This window comes from Lepidochelys kempii, chromosome 11 (assembly GCF_965140265.1).
Source record: "Lepidochelys kempii isolate rLepKem1 chromosome 11, rLepKem1.hap2, whole genome shotgun sequence".
Classification (NCBI taxonomy): domain Eukaryota; kingdom Metazoa; phylum Chordata; order Testudines; family Cheloniidae; genus Lepidochelys; species Lepidochelys kempii.
In genome coordinates, this window is record NC_133266.1 from 63,773,928 (window position 1) to 63,797,453 (window position 23,526).

A 23,526-nucleotide genomic window follows, 5' to 3' on the forward strand; every position below is an offset into this window, starting at 1 on the left:
GAAGATGCAACTCTTGCATGCAGAAAATATCCCATAAATAAAACTTACTTGCTTGTTAACACACCTAATGCTCTGTTTCTAAATGTGACTATGTTCAACACCAGTAGAAATATTGACCATAAAATAATACACCTAAAATTGCAAGCAGTATTATAAATATAGATGCTAAAGTATTGGAGTACTCAATGGAATCTTCACTGCTCAGTCCTCAGGCACTTGATTAAATGTTTTAAGGCACGGCAGTGCAGTGAAGTCAGTGTTGCTGACTGAGTCGATACAAGTGATGCCACTAGACAAAGAAATCACTTTACAAATATAAGCAAACATGTTGTTATGGTGGGAAACCTCTCCTTTCTGGGGCAAGTATTCTTATATTGATTTAATAACCAAAATCTCTCCTGATCAGCACTTCTAGATATTGCTAACTGCATCAGCTGTATTAGTTAACCATGTCAGCACACCACAGGATATCTTGATGCTGTGTTGACCTCTTCGTGCCATAAAAACTGTACATACACTCACCTACCCACCCACTCCCAGATTCGTACCATAAAAACTGTACACACACACACACACACCCCCAGATTCGTAGTCACACCTTTTGAATTGCTTGAACACTACATCACTGCCTGGACTAGGCTAGTTTTACTGAAAATGTACTCATTGTTTCTCCCTAAGTCATTGGTCTATTCCAATTAAAATCTGTTTTCAAATTTCAGGTCACGCCAGTTGTCCCACTTTCCAATGATTCTTGGTCCATGTCATTTGCAAAATACCTTGAATTGAGATTCTATGGGCACCAGTACACGCGAAGAGCCAATGCAGAGCCTTGTGGTCACTCCATACACCATGATTATCACCAGTATTTCTCATATAATCAGATGGTGGCATCTTTTAGGTAAGGTTTCGCTTCCAGATTCCACCCCAACACTGACTGCATTGCCACCTAAAGTGCTTGGGTCAAGCTGAAAGAGCAACCCTAATAGTCCTGTCCTTCAGATTAATTAATTAATCTTGAGCATGTCGAAAAGGGACAGTGCTCTATACTATAGTTTGTACCTCTGTCCTAGAAGTACAGCATGGTTAGAAACTGGCAATATCTAGTCACGCTGTTCTGTGCAGTGCTGGGAGAGAGGGGGGTTGGCAGTAGTTCTAGGAATAGGGGACTCAACATGATGGAACCAGCAGTCCATAGGCAGGCTGCATCGGGGGAAAATGATCAATCCTGTGTTACCAAACTTCAGCCTGCTGGTTTATAACATGGCTGGTGTACTGATTTTACATAGTAGCTAAACAGCACGTGCAGGATAGTGTCCTGGAAGGCTGAGGTATTTCAGGCACTGCCAAGAACCTTCAGGGCTCTTTCTGATACTTGATGCTCCAACTGAAGGAGAATCACCAACAGCACAAGGGTGGGAGAGATGCAATGGAGCAGGGTGGTGTTTGTTTTCATTTTCACACAAGGTTATGTTTTATTGCTCTTAGCTATTCTCCAATCCGGCTGCTAGAGGTATGTGTCCCACACCCCAAAATCTACATCAAACGTCAGGCTCCGTTAAAGGTTACTATTCTGCAGGATCTGAAGGATTTCTCTCAAAAGTATGTCCTTGTTTTGTTTTTCTTCACCTGTCTTCGCCGCCTCTTCTTATTTATGCCTTAAGGAGGGCATGAAGCCGTCCTTGCTTCAGAAACTAAAGAAAACGTCTGCTAAATACATTTTAAGCTAATGCAGATGTAAGAGCTTGTAGCAAACCAGTTTTTATTGACCTGCTTAAGAGTGAGGAAGTATGGTTCCTATACCAACATTAATTCTGACCCTCTCCACCTGTTGCCTAAGGGTATGTCTACTCCGCAGCTGGGAAGTGCGACTCCCAGCTTGGGTGGACGTGCGTGTGCTACACTGAAGCTAGCAGGGTGGCCCCAGTGGCATGGGTCGTGACTCAGGCTAGATGCCAGAGTACAGTCCATGCCGCCACTCCCACACAGCTGCTATTGCTGCACTAGCTCAAGCAGAGCCTGTACATTTATGTGAACTGCGAATCATACCTCCCAGCTGCTGTGTAGGTGTACCCCGAAGACCCACCTGTGTAGGCGTATCTCCTCCCCGGATGCCTGGTGTAATTATACTTTTTAATGTGGCTAGACTAAACAGTTTTGGTCCCATGTCTCTTTTAATTTAAAAAAAAAAAAAAAATTGCCATGACTTCTATGTAGATAGCTCAAGTGGCCAAACGTTCTTACAGACCTTTCCTAAATCATCACTGGAAAGGATTTCGCTGTCAGAACGCTGACCCTGGAAGCATGCTGCTACAATGAAAATCCTCCACCTAGGAGCGATATTGCTGCCACTCTCCAATGCTCAAAAAATGGGGAGGAGACGCTGTACTTGGAAGCTTGATTTGAAAAGACACAAGTGACACAAAGAAGAAAAAAAAAGTATCGAGGTTCTTCAGTGCATTGTTTTGAACTGTCTGGCCTTCTGAGGCTCTCAACTTGTGGTTTCAATTTATAAAATGTTAAAAGGAAAATATTTAAATTGTTTCCTGAACAGGACCAGTTTTATTGAATTTAGTTTGATTTCAGACATTTTTCATTGCCACCTAATGTTTATTTTTAGGGGACTGTAATTGGGCAAGAGCGGATTGAATGTAATTTGATTTGTTGCCTCAGACTGCAGAAGAAACTGCTTTTAGGTTGTTTGGAAAGGTGGAAAAGATGGGTGGAAGAAGTGGCAATTTATCACAATCTTCTGACTACTGCTCCTATTGCAGGGTTCCCATACTGCTGATCTCATTTTTAGTACCTATTTGCTACTTGTCATCATTCCAGCAGGTTATTCTGTTCAGTGCTGAAATATTCAAGAAACAGTGAGAAGAGATGCTCTTGTCTACTTAGGTCTGGTTTTCTACATTGTAGTGCAGAACCATAAGTTATCCTTAAACCAGGAAGCTACAACAGTGCTCAGTTTGCATTGTCAGTCTTAGTAGACAAAGGCGGTACATGTATTCTAGCTGTTTGTTACATTAACCCTGCTTTCTTCACAATGAAGTACTCTATCGTGGATGAATGACGCTGTGTGCGCCTCAAAAGGGTGTGCCATAGTTTAGTCATCTGGCCAGAGCAGCAAGCTTTCTTCACGATCTTTTTAGAGTCTACAGAATGCTCCTTTTAAGGGACCAGTCTTGTATCTTGTTCATGAGAGTAGACTTACTCAAGTTGTCCCATTGAAGTTTAACGGGACAAGCTGTTACAGGGTGGGGATAGGTTGCAAAACTCTAGCATCAGATTTGAGTGTGTGTTCTACTAAAGACCACTTTGGACTACATTTTGGCTCTGAGACTCTGAATGGTGTCGGTAACGTTTTCCCCTCTTACCACAGGGTATCACAGGTGTACCTTGCTGTTGATGATCGTCTCACCTCTTTGAAAACGGATACTTTCAGCAAAACAAGAGAAGAGAAGATGGAGGACCTTTTCGCACAAAAAGAGGTAACATGCTGCTTCTGCACCAGGGAAATGCAGGGCGAAAATGGAACATTGCTGTGCCAGTGTAACACTGCTGGTGGCAGAGTACGGAAAAATCTCAATTTTTCTTTGGCAGATGGAAGAGGTAGAGTTCCGGAACTGGATTGAGAAGATCCAAGCAAGGATGCTTTCACCTTCATTGGACACCTCTCAGCAGTTGCAGTCAGTCTTTGAGTCTCTGATAGCTAAAAAACAGAGCCTCTGTGAGATGCTGCAGGCCTGGAATAACAGGTAAGAGAGATGCTAGCAACCTAGGGAGGAGATCCTGCTGCACTTTCTCCCTATCAAGTTTGTTGCTACTACTGCATACAAGATACTGCAATATCTTGCTAATGATTAGTCATATTTACACATGAGTGTTTGAAGGTGAAAATGTAATGAGTGGAGTTATATTTATAGAGACCCACTCGTAAATGGCTAGACTTCAATGAGTGGCATTATAGATTATCTGTTTCAAGCCCTGTTGTAGAAATTGCAAAGACTTACTGGAGAATCACAATTTGTATGGGAAACCTGGCACAGCTGAAATAAAGGTAGAAATGAGGAGAGAGCCTATATAAGGCAATTGATCCTCTGCACAACACTTTGAAGTAATCTCACAGTTGAGCAAATATGAAGAGAAACATTTTAAACACAGGCAACTTATAATTTCTCTATTCCACTTGCAATTATTTAAACTATCTCACGTGGCCCATACATGACTGTTCTGACTTCAACACTGCGGCTCCTACTGTGAGGTGCGAGGAAAAGAATGATCTGTTCATGGCTAATTGCAACCTTATTTAGTCACACAGAACATTTAGTAAGTACCAGGTGTGACCAGAAAATATTATGAAAGACACACATTTGACTAAACCTCAGCATGGACGATCTTTAGAGATTGTCCCCGGAATGATAGCACTTGTCTGAGGGCTTGTCTGCACTATTGCTTAAGTCAATGTAACTTACATTGCTCAGGGGTGTGAAAAAGCCATCCCCCGAGCGACGCAAATTACATCGACTTAAGTGCTATTGACACCAGCACTAAGTCAGCAGCAGACTCTCTCCCGCCAACATAGCTTCTGCCTCTCATGGAAATAGAGAAATTATTCACTCTCCCGTCAGCATAGCAGGTGCAGCTGTGCTGATGTAGCACGGTAGCGTAGACTAGCCCTGACGTAATTGTTCTAATTGAATATACTATTATTATTTATTTGTATTACCATAGTACCTAGGCGTCTAGTCATGGACCAAAGATAACTCTGCTTCTCTTTTAGATTACAGGATCTCTTCCAGCAGGAGAAAGGTAGAAAACGCCCCTCAGTTCCACCGAGCCCCGGAAGACTGAGACAAGGTGAAGAAAACAAGGTAATTTCATTCTGTTACTTTGAAACCGCCATTCTGGTTGGAAGCAAACTAATCTAAAATAGCTTCTCCCATCTTTCAAAAAGGTTAAAATCACTTTTATAATCAGATGATGCTGCACCATGAAACTACTGAACCTCTGAAGGGTTCTAAAATGTTGCATGTGATCTGGCGTTCTGTACAGTTATAGTGCAGAAAATGTTAACTTTAAAAATACAAAAGCTTACAGTTGTTCTTCAGTGCTTGTAAGCAATCAATGTTATGTCCATCTAAAATGAAGACTGATGTTGAGGGTGTTATTTCCAGTTTGGAAGACCTTTTATGCACTAGCTCAGTGATTCTCAAACTTGTACTGGTGACCCCTTTCACGTAGCTAGCCTTTGTGTGCGACCCCCCCCCCCCTTATAAATTAAAAACACTTTTTGTTTTTTACATATTTAACACTATTATAAATACTGGAGGCAAAGCAGGGTTTGGGGTGGAGGCTGACAGCTCGCAACCTCTCATGTAATACCTCATGACCTCCGAGGAGTCCCGACCACCAGTTTGAGAACCCCTGCACTCGCTTTTGTATCACAATGTAATTGGCGATTTAGTTCAGAAGAGGTAGTTTAACAGTTTACCTCCTTATTGTTTTATCATTCGCTCTCATCTTACTTGAGAAGAGAAAAATCATGAAATATAATGAAAGTAAAGCAAATGTTGCAAGAATGTAGGAAATATTGGGTAAAATTCTGATATAAAGGGACCCAGCGGAGATAGGGAAGGTGTTGAAAGGAATTATTGTATTCCAAAGGGTTTTACATTGTGTCTAGTGATTAAACTCACTAGCATATAAAATAAACCCAGTGTCCATGTACAAGAAGGAACTACAGCATAATCAAGGTACCAGTTGAAAACGAAGAAAGTGAAATTATAAAGAGGTGGGAAATGGGAGTATTGTAGAGAGCTGAAATTTAAATGTGTTAAAATGATATGTTAAATACTAGAACTGTAAAACGTTGCAAGTGTAACTTTAACAGATATTCGGTTAAAATTGCAGTCTCATAATCTTATAGCATTCTACATGCAGACCTCTGTCCTTTCTGTGGCCAAAGCTAGGCTTACCTTTGAATGAACTCCTTTTTTAGTTTGCAAATGCATTTGATTTTTTTAAAAACTACACTTAAAACTTAATAGTACAGGTAATGGGCATATTTCCTTTGGTATAAATCTGAAAATGTCACTTAAGTGAGATATGGGAGATAGTAATTAATAAACTCAAAGAACTCGTAGCACAGGGCTCTAACTTGAGAGATAATGAAGAGAATGGTGGGCCATGATGGCAGTAATCTAAATCCTACTGTCTCTTTTAGAGTGCAGCTCTTACTTTTTACAGTCATGAGCAGACTTGCAGAATCATATCTTATGACTTGCACATGCTGCCACACATCAGGCATATATGGTGGTGCTGCAGAAGCTGAAAATGCTAGGGCTCTCTGCTTTTGCAAATGTGATGCTTCTTCATTTTGTAATTGCCCCATCATAAGGGATATAGCTGAAAAGAGAATGGGACTACTGGCTGCTTCCTCAGCAATCCATGTTCTGTCCATCTTTTCACAGATCAGTGCAATGGATGCCTCTCCCCGCAACGCTTCTCCAGCCCTACAGAATGGAGAAAAAGGTCTGTTTAGATAATGTGTTCTAGTAAGGACATAATAGAATTGCTCACCTCAGCCCCGTCTCATCTGAAATAATTAAAGCTGTAAATACATCAGTGTTGGTCTGTTTTCAAACTTTCCATTTTGAGACTATTACTCTACCCTATGATGCAGATACATATCTTTTCCTGTATCCATTTAGGACATAACGGATACCATTTCCATGTAAATATCCCTAACAAAGGAGGAGAGAATGGAGAGGCAGCATATATCTTGTATAGAATCAGAATTCTTTTCACGTCCACACAGCATTCTTGTACAAGTTTTCCTGGAAGAATTAATGGCCTTTAAGGTTTTTAATCTTAAAACTCTTAAAGGCTGCAAAATCCCAAAGGTGCAACATGTCACTGAGCTCTAGAGACTAGTTTGAAACGGTGGGCTTGTCTAAATGAACACTTAGTTTGTGGCAGGCTGGGGTGCAAATCTACCCCGCACTAGTCTGCCATGCACTAAGTGTCCATGTGGACCCTGGTGCTGCACTAAGTTTCCCTACTGTGAAATGACCTACTTCTGTTTCAAATTGGGGTGATCAATAGATAAGGATGCTGTTTGGCACAAACCACTCCCCCAGCATGATGATTGCCGTAGGGCAGTTTCTTGAAACGGTTAAGATCTATTTTGGTCTCATCTTGTATATCTGGTACCAGTCTGGGTTAACCTTGCCTTGCGCTCAGTAGTGCAGTTGATTAGTGTATACTGCAAGACTGAACAGTATTCATGCATGATGGAACTATTGCCTTAATTTAATTCTGCCAGACAGGAAGGATTATAGCATAAATTGGATTGAAATACTGTAGCACTTATTAGTGTAAAAATTGCCTTTGTAACTGTCCTCATTGTATTTGCACATAATTGTTCTAATTCTTACACTCCACTTTTAAGAGATTTAAGCCACTAGCCTCAAGGCTGCAAAGAACCATCAAAATGTGAAATCAATGTAAACTCATGTGGTGATCATTAAGTCTTGGAAACCATAGATCTAAAAGAACTGCCCTGTTCTTTTTAATGGGTTGTTAACTCTAAATCCTAATGAGGCTATTTTAAATGTCATCTTAATTATTTTGCTGATTACTTTATTTATCCTTACTGTTAACAGTACATTAGGTTAGAACGTAGCATGGAATGCTGGAAAACAGCTAGTCCCTGTCAAAGATTGGTTTTAATCTGCCTCTCCTAAATATAGTCACGTCTGAGGGGAAGAAGCTGCATCTGATTTCCATTGCCAAAAACCTTAATCATCTCCTGGTTCAGATTTTTATACTAAATTACATATTACGTTTTTATTTCAAGACACACTAGTTATGGGTCTCATACGTTGCAAATAGGAATATAATACTTCCAATGCAGAAATGTTCTTGCAAAGTAGAAGGATCTTAAGGGTAAGGATTACTGAAAAGTGAGAGTGAGCTACTGTAACTATTTTCCCATGGAGTCTTTTGAGTAGTTGTTCAAGGCAAGCTATGTATTATCTCAGTAATATGGGAGCGTCAATGTTTTCAGTTTTTCAAAAAGTTACAGGAACTCCATCAAGAGGAGTAGATTGAGAGCTCTAGATTTTGATGTTTTAAAACCTAATGAATTGAAATGTTTCTTAAAAATTCATTAAAGTTTTGGTGGGTGTTCCTCTACAGTATCTGCAACCCAAACATTGTGGGTGAGAACTACAAAGTGACATGGGCTAACCTATTGTCAGAGGCGAATGGAATGCAGTAAATGAATCTGCTGCATAAATGGTGAAAAGGAAACTGGATTTCTTATATTCTCAATTGTAATATAAAGATTTATTAGTTACAATATTATAGAAGTTTAACTTGATCATCACTTTTTAAAGTTTCCAAAAGCTCTCACTAGAACCACTCTGAATAAAACTTTCAAAAGCACTGAAGTCCTGTTTTTGAAAGTGACTTGGATGCTTAGGCACCCTATTGACTTGCAATAAATCTCATTAGGAGACTAAGCAGCTGGAGTTTCAGGCCTGGTCTAAACTCGAAAATTTGATTGGCATAACTACATTGCTCAAGGGTGTGAGAAATCTACATCCCGAGTGGTGTAATTAAGCCAACCTAAGTGCCCATGTAGACAGCACTAAGTTGACAGAAGTCTTCTTCTGTTGACCTAGCTACTCGGGTAGGTGGATTAGTTACACCAACAGGAGAATCCCTCCGGTCGGCCTAGGTAGCATCTGCGCTGATGTCTACACTTACATGGCACTACAGCACAAGCCCCAAGTCTCTTTCAGAACCGGAACTTAAGTGCTTTTGGAAAGTTTCCTGTAACTCTTCGAGCATTTGTGCTCTCATTATGCACTGCTTCTCCACTTTCCAAGTGAAGGATCTGTTATATTACATATCGTATATGTGAGAGGAAAAATGGTTACCCAAGTGAATGTCGATTTTTAGTGAAGGGTCCGGGATGGAAACGGGTGTTCGTTTTGGCTGGTAATCTCAAATGCTTTCCTGTGTCCTTGCTGTTTTTTGTATGTTCAACAGATGACCGTTTCTTGACAACCTTGTCAAGTCAGAGCTCCACAAGCTCCACCCATCTCCAGCTTCCTACCCCACCTGAAATTGTGTCAGAGCAGCTGACAGGGGGGCCTTCCTTTGCCAATTCACTCTCTGAACCAGACACCACCAGCAGCTCAGAAGGTACAATTCAATGACACTTATTTCCCTCTTCCTTTGGTTGTGTGACACACCACGTAGTGGCTAGCATATGAGATTACTGGTTACTAGATTAGTATGACTGCCTCTCTAAATGATGATGCTGAGAACCAAACACTTCACCTGGCAGACTGAGTGCCTAAAGCTCACCAAAGTGGACTAAATATTTTGAAGAGTGCTTGAGTATTGTAACAGGCTTCAATGGTGGGAACCAAAATGGTGTAAACTTATAGTAATGGTGTCCTGTATCAGGTCCAGGGCATCTCATCAACCTTTTTCAAATGATTGAATGGTACCTAACTGTGTCTCAAAAATACATGTGCTCCTTTCAAGGTTGCTTGTTGCTAAAGGTTCTGCTGCAGCTGCAAAAGGGCTATTCGTTCGTTAGTGCATTCTAACGAAGAATGGCCATAAACCGCCCTCCTCGGTAGGGAAGGCCATCGGTATACTCCTTTCTCCCTATGCTTTCTTCCCCATATCACTGACCCTTCCCTCTTTGAATGAAGAGTAGATACATGTTCTTCAACACTTAGTTTTGGCCAGAAAGGAATCCTTGTAAGAGAAATAAGAGGCACTCTCCTTTCTCCTGGGGCTGAGTATCCTGGAGAACTCTTATCCAAGGTCAAGAACTGATCTTTGACTTATTTCAGGCATGCACATCTGTCCCAAGGGTGCAGTGGTACGAGGCCATCCAGCTCATGTAACTGAACTCAATATTGCTGCATTGTGAGCTGACATCCACCAAACCGCTTCTCTGAGAGAGTCTTGATCCAGGGAGATTTTAATAGGTTGGCTACAAAAGGCAGAGTTACAGTGCAAACTTTCACAAGCTGTACTATAATCAGCTGCATGAGACTGTGCATATATTCAGCTGCATGGCTGAGGGGATAGGGCCTTTGGATTAGAAATTAGGCAATCTGGGTTCTATTCATGGCTCTGGCTCAGACTCACTGTAACTTGAGGCAAGTCACTGTAGGGCCAGATTTTTACATTTAGGGACTCAGTGGCAGTCTACCTTTTAAGAATCTGGCCCTTAACCTCACAGCCTCAATTTGTAACATGGCAATGATACTTACTTTTTCCATGTGAATTTCTTTGAGATCCTCCAATGAAATGTATGGTAGAGCAAGGAATTTTTTATTTCCCAAGATTACAGCCCACATGGAAATCCAAGTAAAGTTCGACTGTTCTGGTGTATGCTTCATGATCCACAATTAATAGTCATATCCTCATTCTAGATGTATTTGATGGACACTTGTTGGGATCTACAGACAGCCAGGTGAAGGAGAAATCTACTATGAAAGCTATTTTGGCAAATTTGTTGCCTGGAAACAGCTATAATCCCATTCCATTCCCCTTGTAAGTAATATATGGTGCTACCAATGGACATGAAAATTGTGTTGTGTGCTAAATACCAAACTGATGTTCTGGCTTAGCTACAGAAACTGAAAGCTGTGCAACTGCTCTTGCTGAACAGAGAGACTAATAGTCATAAATTGGCTTTCCCTGCACACAAACATCACTGGATTAAAAGTGTGTTCATAACGTCCAACAGTATATTGCTTGCCTAAAGCAAGCCCTGTTTTCTCTAACATGTTAATCTTTCTACTCTCCACCACCACCTATAGTACATAATGGAATTTTAAATTACTCTAGCCTGTGGCTAACGTGCCCTCTACAAATATTTGTGATGGGAGAAGCCAGTACCTTTACAAGTCCATATGAGGCGTTCAAGTCACAGAATCACTTGTCTGGGGTGTATTTGGTGAAATTTGAACTTTCACCAAAAACTCCACCTGTTGCTCCTTCACTTGTCCAGAGCTGCTAACATAAAAAAATAATCTATTCTGGTTTTTATACAGTGACCCAGATAAGCACTACCTAATGTATGAACATGAACGGGTACCCATTGCAGTCTGTGAAAAGGAACCAAGCTCCATCATAGCTTTTGCGCTCAGGTATTTAAACTGATTCACTTTTCACTGGGTTTATCCCAAATGTCTAAGAAATCTTCAGTGGCCTTTCTGTTCAAGGAACATGTATAAACCCCTTGCAGCTGCTACTTCTATAAATGTGAGACTTTCTTCTAGCCCTGTATGAGAGCTCCTTGCGAAATTGAAGTGACAGCCCTTCTACATGGGGAAATTAGACTGTCTGCAGCTTTCTGAAAAATCTTTTATTTAGATAAAATAACTAGAGTTCAGAGCTAGTTGTTACAGAACGAAGTAAAATAGTCTCTCAAGGACCTTGTGTGGGGTTTGTTTTTAGCTAACAGGTAGGTATCCTATCTCCAGGGGATTGCTCTCCACTTGCTGCTGCCTCTGAATTAAACCAAATGGATTGGTATTGTAGGAATTGTAACATAAGCTGTTAATCTTTCCCTTTCAGTTGCAAGGAATACAGAAATGCCTTAGATGAGTTATCCAAAGCATCTCTGAAGAGCAGTTCTGAAGAAGGGCTTCCACCAAACAGGTGACCAACTGGCTCATAACAGGCTTGAAAATGTTCTAGAGCAGGGGTGGGCAAACTGCAGCTCGTGGGCCGCATCTGGCCCGCCAGCTGTTTTAATCCGGCCCTCGCACTCCCGCTGGGGATTGGGGTCTGGGACTTGCCTCATTCCGGCGCTCCAGCTGGAGAACAGGGTCGGCAGCCGCTCTGTAAAGCTCCCAGAAGCAGCAGTATATCTGCCTCCGGCTCCTACGCCTAGGGGCAGCCAGGGGGCTCCACTCTGCATGTTGCTTCTGCTCCAAGTGCCGCCCCCACAGCTCCCATTGGCTGGGAACCACAACCAATGGGAGCTGTAGGGGCAGTGCCTGTGGACAGGGTAGCGCGCAGCAGAGCTGCTTGGCAGCGCCATCGTGTAGGAACCGGAGGGGGGACATTTTTGCTGCTTCCAGGAACTGCTTGAGGTAATCACAGACCGGAGCCTGCACCCCAAACCCCTCATCCCCCAACCCCACCCCAGAGGCTGCACCTCCAGCCGGAGCCCTCAACCCCTCCTGCACCCCAACCCCAATTTCGTGAGCATTTATGGTCCACCATACAATTTCCACACCCAGATGTGGCCCTTGGGCCAAAAAGTTTGCCCACCCCTGTACTAGAGAGAGCAGAGTGTGGTCATGGGGGGTGGAGGGGAGCCAAAATCATAGCTGGGGCCCCCTCCAATGTGTTCTTATGGAACTGCCAAGTACTTCAATTTTCTGACAGCATCCAGTGTCCAGATGGTGTCGTCCCCAGTTTCAATATAATTAGCTGTCTTATAACAGTAACTCAGGTCCCATCTGACTTTGGGCCCTTGTACTGTACCCTCCTAACCAGCTTCTCCACTGAGTTACATGTACACTAGGGTGCAGTGATTGGGTTGCTCCCAATCCTGGAGCTGTGCTATTTGGCACAATCTGTTATTGAAGAGGCCCGTAGTCCTGTTAACTCAGCTTGGTGACTTAGAGAAACAGTTTTTGCACTCAGGCAAGTGGGCCTTCCCCACTGAGATAAGGGTGGGTGATCTCTTTCCTGGATAGATGAGGTAGAGGAGTCATTTTGGAAGGAAGCCTGGAAGTCCACGAGGGGTTGAATGTCTCCCCACAATAGGACACTTTTACATCCTCTTTCCCATATAGATTTACTTTAACTTTCTTTCTTTCATTTAAAATTGGGGATAATCTAGTGCCCGGGTGAAGAATTAGTTTATCTGGTTCACATGGAAAACTTACTATGGTTATAAATAATTCAGAATGTCTTTCCCTTTCAGTATGTTGGACAACAAACCGAAGAGCAACAGCCCAGTCCGATTGCCTGAGACTAATGCGGGACAGGCAAACCGCACAACCGAAGCAGAACAGCGTAAGGTTGTTTTAGAGAAATAGTGTCCACATCACAGGCCAGCTTTGATTTAATTACTGAGATCAAATAAGCTTAAGTGTAGGTTTTGATTGAAACTAACTTTAAAAAGGGAAAATACAACTTGAAATGAAATCCAATTTGTTCTAAGTTGGGTATAGTAAATTCAGTTTTTGAACTGCTGATATTGGCTTGAAAATCAAAGTCTCACACTGGTGTTTTTCTCCTGGTACTCTTCTCTTCTAGTAACAGAGATGACCTCAGTCCTCCTTTTTTTATGTAGCAGACTTAAGTATTCTTATGTGGGCTTTTGTGCCCCATATAGAACCTGGACTCCAGTTGTGTTCTTAGTACTGTCTTATGGTTTTGGTGGTGGTGTGTTTTTAAAGATACTGGTTAAAAATATTTTGAAATTTGGGGAGGAGGGGAAGTTGTAAAATGCCATGAGTAGTTCTCAGTAGAAAAGTTTCCAAGATGCCAATGATTCTTACAATCAGGAAGGTTCCTGGTTTTGTTTTGTTTTTTTAAGATGTGTGAGCATGGGAACATTGCCTGTGTTAGGCTTTCTTCAGCTTGTCTTCCCCTGCCCCCCTCCCTTTTTAAAAAGGATTAGCACTTTAGCGCTCCAATGTAACAATTAAGCAGTCAGCTCAGTTTGACGTGTGCAGTTTCTCCAATGACTTCTGAAGTATTAAGGTGTAGCATTCTGTAACACTAAGTCAACTAACCTGTTACTTTAAATTGGTTGGAGGATTGGAAATAGGTTACTGGGCTTTTCCCCTACTACTAGAAAAGTCACTTGAGAATATTTCTGTGATAAAAGCTTCTGGGTTGTAGTGACTATAGAAACAATGGTGCCCACTCTTTCCTTTGCTCACTCACTTTAGCAAAAAAAGTTTCTGGAGTTCTATCCTTCTTCCGTGGCACAGGAGGGAAGAGCCCTGATCTGTCTGCCCAGAAGAAAGAGACCTTACGTGGTGCAGATAGTGCCTACTACCAGGTTGGACAGATGGGCAAGGAGGGTCCGGAGAGCCAAGGAGCAGAGACTCAAGGTATGCTCTCTCATCAGTTACATCTTTCAGCTAGGACTGTTGCATCTCCCAACATCTAGTCTATTTAAACAAACAGACAAAAAACCCAAACCCACTCCAGATGGAATTTTCAAAGAAAAGTAAGTGTTAGGTGCCCAAATCTCATTGAAATTCAATGGACTCCTCTTGAAAATCCCAGCTTCCCTCTTTATTAGACAAGGGACCTTTTTTAAGGCTCCAGGCCTATAGTATCAAGAACAATACATCTTTGGTTTCAGGGTCTTCCAAATTCCTTCAAGTTGGGTGGGTGTAGTGTGAACCAGTGGGCTTCAGTCCATCTCTCAGCTTTACTTCCTGGTCTGCTGTATCACTTCAGTTCATGGAGTAGCAGAAAACAGAAGGAACGGGGTGGGGGAAACTGCGTTCACATAGGCTAAAAAGCTTAGTGCTGTCGTCATGCTTCTGTAGTATGAGTGGTAGCATCACTCGAAACACTCTCTCACAGAGCTGTTATATTGGGAAGCTTGGCCTGGAGGGACTAGAGCAGGTATCGGCAACCTTTGGCACGCAGCCCATCAGGGAAATCCGCTGGCAGGTCAGGACAGTTCGTTACCTGCAGCGTCCTCAGTTTCGGCTGATCGCAGCTCCCATTGGCTGTGGTTCGCCGTTCCAGGCCAATGGGGGCTGCAGGAAGTGTCAGCCAGCATATCCCTCGGCCCACACCGCTTCCCGCAGCCAACCGCGGCCAGTGGGAGCTGCAATTGGCCAAACCTGCGGACACTCAGGTAAACAAACTGTCCCAGCTCACCAGCAGATTGCCCTGACGGGCTGCGTGCCAAAGGTTGCCAATCCCTGGACTAGAGTAAGACAATTGCTCCCCAGATGGTTTCTAAGAAATTAGTTATATGAATCTTTCACTTCAGGGTTATCAGTCAGCAAGTTTAATGAACAATGCGTTTTTCTTTAGTATCTACCTACAATCTGTTTTGAGGACTCTTCCAGTGACCATCAATTTTTATAGTGCACTGAGTTTGAATCTTATTTCTAACTTTTTGTAAGTTGAAGCCCGATTTGACCTTGAATAGTGGAAATGAGGCTAATTCAGTTAGTGAAATAAATGATTTGTGTATGATTTGTGACTCTTTAACTGTTCATGCAGTATCTAATCATCTTCTCAAGGGGTGCTTTAGAACTACTGCTGCTAATAAAAATAAACATTTTGGCAAACCCCAAAGATCTTCTTTTAATGTGAATTCTATTCAGTGCTAAGCATACCTTGTTATAGAACTTGGCTTATGGTGCTAAACATACATGCCTGACTTAATCTTCCCCTTGCTGTTTTCAGATGAAGCAGATGGAGGAGATGCACAAAAGAAACAGCTAGCAAATCCCCATGTGGAACTTCGTGAGTAGGAAATAATTTGGGGCTCTTAATTAAGAATCACATGGTGGCATACTGCCCTCTTCACAAACACAGAACTACCTCCCTAATAAAATTTGGAGTTGATGAGTTGACAGTTCATCTTGGGCAGGAAAATGTCAGATTGCAGAGCAATGGCATTCTTACTAACAAGTCCAGGTGTTCTGAAAAAGTGGCAGAGGTGTTAATTACAAAAAACAGCCTACAAAATCTAAATTTCCATCACATCTTGTTTTGAAGCACCATCAATTGGCATGTAACATGGGCTAATTTTGTGGGGGTATTAAAATAAAAACAGAAAACAACCTTTTCTTTTTTAATTACTACTTAGCCAGTTTTCTAAGCACTTTAAAACATAGGGGTGGATAAGAGTAACTGTAACTTAAAAATAACTTTTGTAGTGAGGGCAAGGGATCTTAAAAGCTCCTGAAAAATATTACTGACTGGTCAACTCTCTTGGGAAAACAAGGCTTGCTTTTTCTAATTAATGAAGGACCTTCTCTCTCCATGTCTCTCTGCAGAGTTTTCAGATGCTAATGCCAAGTTCTATTGCCGGATTTATTATGCCGGGGAGTTCCATAAGATGCGTGATGTGATACTCGGGAGCCGTGAGGAGGACTTCATTCGCTCCCTGTCTCACTCTCTGCCCTGGCAGGCCCGTGGAGGCAAGTCAGGAGCTGTGTTCTATGTGACGGAAGGTAAAACTGGCTTGCTTATTTCTTCCCCTTTCGTAGCAAAAAGCTTCTTAACTGTTTCTTGTGGGAGGGGTGTTTTCTGTACCTTTAGTGCGGCACTTGTGGGGGTTGGAGAACTAAACTGAAAACCCCAAGGCACAACTGGAGGACAGGCTTTCATAAAGCATACTCTTCAGCAGTGCTGAAAATAGCTGGCCAAGGAGGTTAAGTATAAAACTCCTACTTTCTCACAGCTTCAAGGGATGCCAGATTTTAATATAATTGAATGATTTACAGTTTTCTTTCAATCTTTTGGCGTTCACTGTTAAGGCAAATCAGACTTTTTAAAAATTCCTTCAAATGAGCTAACACCTAGAACTGTAAAGCCTATGGACACAAATTTCTGCTGCTAACGTTTAAAGAGAAAATTACAGTTAATAAGGTACATGCTTGAAGTTAGATTCTTGAAGGATTTGGGGGTGTCTTTCTGGATATTTACAGTAAAAGTTTTCCTACATCTGGAATTACATAGCCTTTCTCTAATGTTGAAACAGATGACAGATTCATTTTGAAGCAGATGCCCCGTCTGGAGGTCCAGTCCTTCCTTGACTTTGCCCCACACTACTTCACTTACATCACTAATGCTGTTCAGCAAAAGGTAGGAGGCTTGTACAGGCTGGTTTTTGGAACTTTGTCTTTTTATTTAAATAGTTGTTTTCAAGCCAGTAGTATTAAAATGAGGGGGACTAACAGATATAATGAGGAGTTAGGTATATATTGGCAGTCTGATAGAAAGGATGTTGGTTTTTTTTAAAATTTTTAAAATGCAGAAATTTCACCAAGGCTTCAAAATCAAATGTATTGGGATGAAAAATGAAAGTTCTGGCGCACAGGAAAGTAATGCTTTCTACCATAACTATTGGAATGTTATCCTCTGTTCTCTCGATCAGAAACCAACAGCACTGGCCAAAATACTTGGAGTGTATCGGATTGGATACAAGAACTCTCAGAACAACACTGAGAAGAAGCTGGATCTGCTTGTCATGGAAAACCTTTTCTATGGCAGAAAAATGGCTCAGGTGAGGAATAAGTATGTGATGCATCTTTCTCTTCCACAGTGCTTTTCCCAACACAAAGAGTAGGAACAGGGCTGACACTACTGGGGCATCTTCACCCTGAAGATGTTGACTCAGGCCTTATCTACCCTTATCGGGGGTGTGACACGTGGTGATCGATGCATTAGTGGTCGATTTAGCGGGTCTAGTGAAGACCCGCTAAATCGACTACAGATCTCTCTCTTCTCTACTCCTGTGTTCCACCTGAATGAGAAGCACAAAAAGAGTTGATGGGAGAGTGTCTCGCATAGTGTGGACCCCGCGGTAAGTAGATCTCAGTTCGTCAACTTCAGCTACATTATTCACGTAGCTGAAGTTGCATAACTTAGATTGATATCCCCCTGTAGTGTAGACAAGGCCTTTTATGTAAAGTGTCATCTTCGAATGGCTTCTGTTGCCATAGTTAAGATTACAACCTTTTTTCCATTAGGTGTCCTATATTTGTCCTTGGCTATCCACGGTGGCTTGCCCTGAACTGCAGGGTTTACACTGGAGACTAAGAATTTTTTTGAATGTTAGAAGAAAATTAGCCAAAATCACACACACCTTAAAATTTGACTTCATCTTTTTAGCTAAAAGGCTTATTGCTGACCCTCTATCCTTTCCAGGTGATTAAATCTTGACCCTATGCCTAAATTACTATTTGAAGAAATGTGGTGGTGGTTTAAGCATATTATAGTGTCTGCTGTATCTAATTGTAATGGTTTTAATGTATATGTGATCTGCTTGTCCTATGGTGGCTTGCTGCCTCAGAGACATTATATATTTGAGCTTAACTTCTTGCTAGATTGGTGGAGCACAGCTGTGTGGTAGCTGAAGGGACCAGGTTTCTAGACCAGATCAACAGGTTTGTGTGGCCTGTCTTGTACTGTGGTTGCAGCAATCACAAGTGGATACAATTCTACAATTAATCCACTTACCTTCCCAGCCACACCATGGCCTGTTTTCATGCAAGATTCACTCTCTCCTGAATGTCTTCTCCTTACGACTGACCTGTGGGGTTCCCAGTAGGCAGAATGCAAACACCAAAAAGTGGCAGCATCAGCTTTCTTTTATATTCAGCAGTTTTAGAAGAAAATATCACATCAGGTCACCTTTTAAAGTCCAAATCATCATATAATCAAAGCTGTAAGCAGTGTGCTGACATCTTCATCAAGGTCCATTGATCAGTTACCACTCAATCCCATATACACAACTTGGGAGTAATTGATTTGAGGGTGAGATATTTGACATTCCATGATCTTGTAGTAAAACTGTTTGGAGTCTTTGAGACACTGGTCTCTCTAACAGAGTGGAAAGTGGGTAAAACAGATTTTCTTCCAATGAAATGAAGTACTCTTGTCCTCCCCTGCCAGGTGTTTGACCTGAAGGGCTCCCTGCGGAACAGAAATGTGAAAACAGACACCGGGAAGGAAAGTTGCGATGTTGTCCTGCTCGATGAAAATCTCTTGAAGATGGTACGGGACAACCCTCTGTATATCCGCTCCCACTGCAAGGCTGTGCTGAGGGCTTCCATCCACAGCGATTCCCACTTTCTTTCCAGCCACCTCATCATTGACTATTCCCTGCTGGTTGGCCGCGACGATACTAGCAATCAGCTGGTGGTTGGGATCATTGGTATGTAACCTTTGCTCTTGCTCTTTCAAGTACTTAACTTTAACTTCATGGACTGTGTTTCTCATCACCACAGTACCATATCTGTGGTTATTCATGACTTCTGCTTCTTCCTTTGAATTAAGCTGTGTATTGGGGGTGAGGCAGTTCACAGTGAACCTTTCTGAAGCCTCCCTTGGAGTCAGAGCCATATCTGTGTCTAATATATTTGAAGAATTAGGTGGATGAATGACCCCATCCAAACATTCACTAGATCCACCCAACTCAACAAAGGCACATGTCCTGAGCACTTGCCTTTCACCTTGCTGAAGTAAGATCACGCTGACTGTGAAAGCTTAAGGATTTCTCACTCCTTTCTTTCTGGCCTGCCTGTTGTCTCGTATCCCTAGCTGTGCAAACGCTCACATGCATGCTGATGAGCACTTTTTGCAGTCATTTTAAAGGAAAGTCAAGTTGGTATATAATGTGCATGCCTTGGAGTCCAAGTCCATGCTAAAATAGAGAGTGGATTATTTATGCTACCTTACATACTTCTCCTCACTGCCTTTCCTGTCTAAGCTGAATGGCAATGTAAGTCAATTTACTTACAGAGAGGGGCCAAGAAATAATGTATAGATTGATTTGATTTTTTTTTTTTAAGGCTAGAAGGGACCTTTACAAAGAGTTGTCACTTTGGATGGGCTATCACCAGCAGGAGAGTGAATTTGTGTGGGGGGGTGGAGGGTGAGAAAACCTGGTTTTGTGCTGGAAATGGCCCACCTGATGATCACTTTAGATAAGCTATTACCAGCAGGACAGTGGGGTGGGAGGAGGTATTTTTTCATATTCTCTGTGTATAAATAAAGTCTGCTGCAGTTTCCACGGCATGCATCCGATGAAGTGAGCTGTAGCTCACGAAAGCTCGTGCTCAAATAAATTGGTTAGTCTCTAAGGTGCCACAAGTCCTCCTTTTCTTTTTGCTAATTTATACAGTAACTCCTCACTTAATGTTGTCCTGGTTAACGTTGTTACATTGCTGATCAGTTAGAGAACCTACTCGTTTAAAGTTGTGGAGTGCTCCCTTATAATGTTGTTTGGAAACCGCCTGCTTTGCCGACTGCTTGCAGGAGGAGCAGCCCATTGGAGCTAGCTGGTGGGGGTTTGGAACCAGGGTGGACCGGCAGCCCCCCTATCAGTTCCCCTAAGTTCCCTGTGGGGCAGCCGCCCAGCAGGCTATCAACTGCCGGCAGTTCAGCTGTCCCTCCCCCCACTGCCATGTGCTGCTCCTGCCCTCTGCCTTGGAGCTGCTCCCTGGAGCCTCCTGCTTGCCGTTCCCCGGGGGGCAGGGGCAGGAAGAAGAGCGGTGCTAATGTCAGGGTGTCCCCCTCCCCCCACTCCTGCCCCATGCTCCTGTACCCACATCTCCACAGAGCGGTGCAGGGGGGCGGGAACACGACAGGGCTCAGGATGAGGGAGCTTGCTGGCAGCAGCTGCTGTCTCAACTTGCCGATCTACTTAAAAAAGCAGTGTACTTAGAGTGGGGTCAGCGCACTTAAAGGGGCAATGCGTGTCCGTGTCTCTCTCTCTCTCTCTCTCTCTCACACACACTCACACGGTGTGTCTCCTCCCTCCATTTGTGCTGCCTTGTAGAGTGTGAGGCTACATTAAGGACAATGTGTTAACCCTTGAGGGCTCAGCCGAGTGCTAGTTCATCATTTAGCAGCATATCCCCCCCTCTGACTCCACTATCTCAGCCAAGCTTCACAATTGTCATTGCTGTGTACGGTATTAAATTGTTTGTTTAAAACTTATACTGTATATATGTGTATATATAACTTCGCTGGAAACCGCACCCCCCATATTAATTTTTATGGGGAAATTGGATTTGCTTAACATCGTTTCACTTAAAGTAGCATTTTTCAGGAACATAACTACAGCATTAAGCAAGGAGTTACTATATAATGAAAACAGCAAACATGGGGAAATAGTTTTACTTTGTGTAATGACCTATCCACTCCCAGTCTCTATTCAAGCCTAAGTTAATTATATCCAGTTTGCAAATTAATTCCAATTCAGCAGTCTCTCATTGGAGTCTGTTTTTGAAGTCTTTTTGTTGTAATATTGCGACTTTTAGGTCTGTAATCAAGTGACCAGAGAGATTGAAGTGTTCTCCGACTGGTTTTTGAATGTTCTAATTCTTGACATCTGATTTGTGTCCATTTATTCTTTTACGTAGAGACTGTCCAGTTTGACCAATGTACATGGCAGAGGGGCATTGCTGGCACATGATGGCATATATCACATTGGTAGATGTGCAGGTGAACGAGCCTCTGATAGTGTGGCTGATGTGATTAGGCCCTGTGATGGTGTCTCCTGAATAGATATGTGGACACAGTTGGCAACGGGCTTTGTTGCAAGCATAGGTTCCTGGGTTAGTGGTTCTGTTGTGTGGTGTGCGGTTGCTGGTGAGTATTTGCTTCAGGTTGGGGGCTGTCTGTAAGCAAGGACTGGCCTGTCTCCCAAGATTTGTGAGAGTGATGAGTCATCCTTCAGGATAGGTTGTAGATCCTTGATGATGCGCTGGAGAGGTTTTAGTTGGGGGCTGAAGGTGATGGCTAGTGGCGTTCTGTTGTTATCTTTGTTGGGCCTGTCCTGGAGTAGGTTATTTCCCCACGTTTATTTCCCCCACCACCCACAGCTCCTCCGACGTTCCTGTTAACTGCTGGAAATGGCCCACCTTGATTATCACTACAAAAGGTTTTCTCCCCCGGGCTCTCCTGCTGGTAATAGCTTATCTTAAGTGATTACTCTCCTTACAGTGTGTATAATAACACCCATTTTTTCATGTTCTGTGTGTATATAAATCTCCTCACTGTATTTTCCACTGAATGCATCCGATGAAGTGAGCTGTAGCTCACGAAAGCTTATGCTCAAATAAATTGGTTAGTCTCTAAGGTGCTATAAATACTCCTTTTCTTTTTGCGAATACGGACTAACACGGCTGCTACCCTGAAGCATGAAATTGTAGCTCTCCCTCTAAACTAAAAGCGCTGATGAATATTTCACTATTTTGCATTTTCATTCCCACAGTCGCTTAAGCAGGGTCAGCCAACTTTCTAAGTAGTGAATTTCTTCATAGGATGAGCTGCCTCTATGGTACCAAGAGCACTGTAAGCAAACTTAGTGGAAAAATGGGCATTTCGTCTATTTCTCTTGTCTGCTAACCGCAGGCTCTGTTATTTTCCTATGAATAACCACTACCTGCATTTGTTAGTTATTTGGGTAGCATTTTACATCAGATGATTGGGTGTTCTAGCATGTACCCTGAAACAGATGGTGATAGTACAAAATTGTAGGCATTATGGAAGGCTTATTTGCCTCTGCTGGATGATGATAATAGAATAATCATATCAGAGAAGTAAGCATATGGATCTCTCAGACTACATGCCACGCTATTTCTCCATCACTTCCGCTGGTACCTGTCATACTAAGGTGACTCTGAGTACATTCAGATTAAAGATCTACAGAACTAAGTCTGGTCTTAATGCAAAGCTTTAGATTGTATCATTTATTCTTTTGCTTACCAATGTCCATTTATACAGACTGTGCTTTTAACTTTTCAAGTGAAAGTTGGTTGTAGTTCATCTATTTACATATATACACACTCTCTCTCTAATATTATATTAAAAAAATATTTCGGAAATCACTTCTGTTTTTAACCTGAATTCCTCAGGGAAATATGCCTTGAGTATTGCTGGATTGAGTTGAGAAGAGAAAAATCATTCAGTATTCCCTGAAGAACCGATGGGAATATTTTTTTATCCTCTTGCGTTCTATTCTTTGTGCTTACAAAGATGCCACTTTTATCCAAAAACAGGCTGTGTCAGTGTTCCCACTTTGTTCTGTTTTGATGTGTTAAATAAAAAGAGGCGAATTTATGCCTGGGGTCATTGCCATTTGAATTGCTCTACACAGGGCTGATGCTAGGGCCATCGTTGTTTGCATTTTGTTCAGTAAATACTCTTATGCTACCCTGCTTGTGCATAACTCGCCACAATGCGTGGGCTATTGAAGGGATTTCAGTAAATACTGGAAAATATTTGATGTGCAGTGATGAAGAATCTGTAATCGGCAGGTCTTGGTGAAAGCAACAACATTCACTTAAAAATAACACCGTCCACAAACAATAACAAGCCTTGAATATAAGGCTGGGCAACTGCAGTGAATAAGTGCTAGGATAAAGACTAACTGATGTTGCTTCCAGGGACTCTGCACAATGTGTGGGAGAGCAGTAAGAGAAACAGGATCACCTAATGAAGAATTTTTTAAAAATGATGATGATTTTCTCATAAGCCTGAGAAGCTGTATTGACTTTTTAGTTCACGTGCCAAGGAGAGAGGTTTAGAAGCAACCTTGGGACTTTCCTGCCCAAGCTATGCTGTCCTCCTTTCCTTTTGTTCAGGGTCACTTCTGGCATTCCCAGCCCTTCTTTCCATAAAGGAAAGCTGGGAGGTGCTCTGAGAGCAGCACCAGCTGCTGTTTGTGGGCAAAAGAGACTTTAATAAAGGGGAATAATACTAGCTTAAAATGAATGAGGTTGCTAGATCTTAAGCCATCGCAGGGCA

At 42.3% G+C, this 23,526-nt stretch overlaps 1 protein-coding gene across 6 annotated transcripts in view; it reads left to right on the plus strand.

Annotated features, from left to right (window-relative positions):
* PIKFYVE (phosphoinositide kinase, FYVE-type zinc finger containing) overlaps positions 1 to 23,526 on the plus strand; it is a 103,021-nt gene that overhangs the window by 73,994 nt on the left and 5,501 nt on the right. For all 6 annotated transcript variants that reach the window (XM_073306653.1, XM_073306652.1, XM_073306655.1 and 3 more), the window contains 17 exons: positions 720 to 898; positions 1,486 to 1,599; positions 3,380 to 3,488; positions 3,601 to 3,755; positions 4,781 to 4,871; positions 6,471 to 6,531; positions 9,058 to 9,213; positions 10,467 to 10,587; positions 11,091 to 11,186; positions 11,617 to 11,700; positions 12,980 to 13,071; positions 13,956 to 14,120; positions 15,445 to 15,504; positions 16,041 to 16,217; positions 16,748 to 16,851; positions 17,144 to 17,272; positions 18,664 to 18,925. In XM_073306653.1, the coding sequence (XP_073162754.1) occupies positions 720 to 898; positions 1,486 to 1,599; positions 3,380 to 3,488; positions 3,601 to 3,755; positions 4,781 to 4,871; positions 6,471 to 6,531; positions 9,058 to 9,213; positions 10,467 to 10,587; positions 11,091 to 11,186; positions 11,617 to 11,700; positions 12,980 to 13,071; positions 13,956 to 14,120; positions 15,445 to 15,504; positions 16,041 to 16,217; positions 16,748 to 16,851; positions 17,144 to 17,272; positions 18,664 to 18,925 (2,155 nt within the window). The remainder of the gene's footprint in view (positions 1 to 719; positions 899 to 1,485; positions 1,600 to 3,379; positions 3,489 to 3,600; positions 3,756 to 4,780; positions 4,872 to 6,470; positions 6,532 to 9,057; positions 9,214 to 10,466; positions 10,588 to 11,090; positions 11,187 to 11,616; positions 11,701 to 12,979; positions 13,072 to 13,955; positions 14,121 to 15,444; positions 15,505 to 16,040; positions 16,218 to 16,747; positions 16,852 to 17,143; positions 17,273 to 18,663; positions 18,926 to 23,526) is intronic.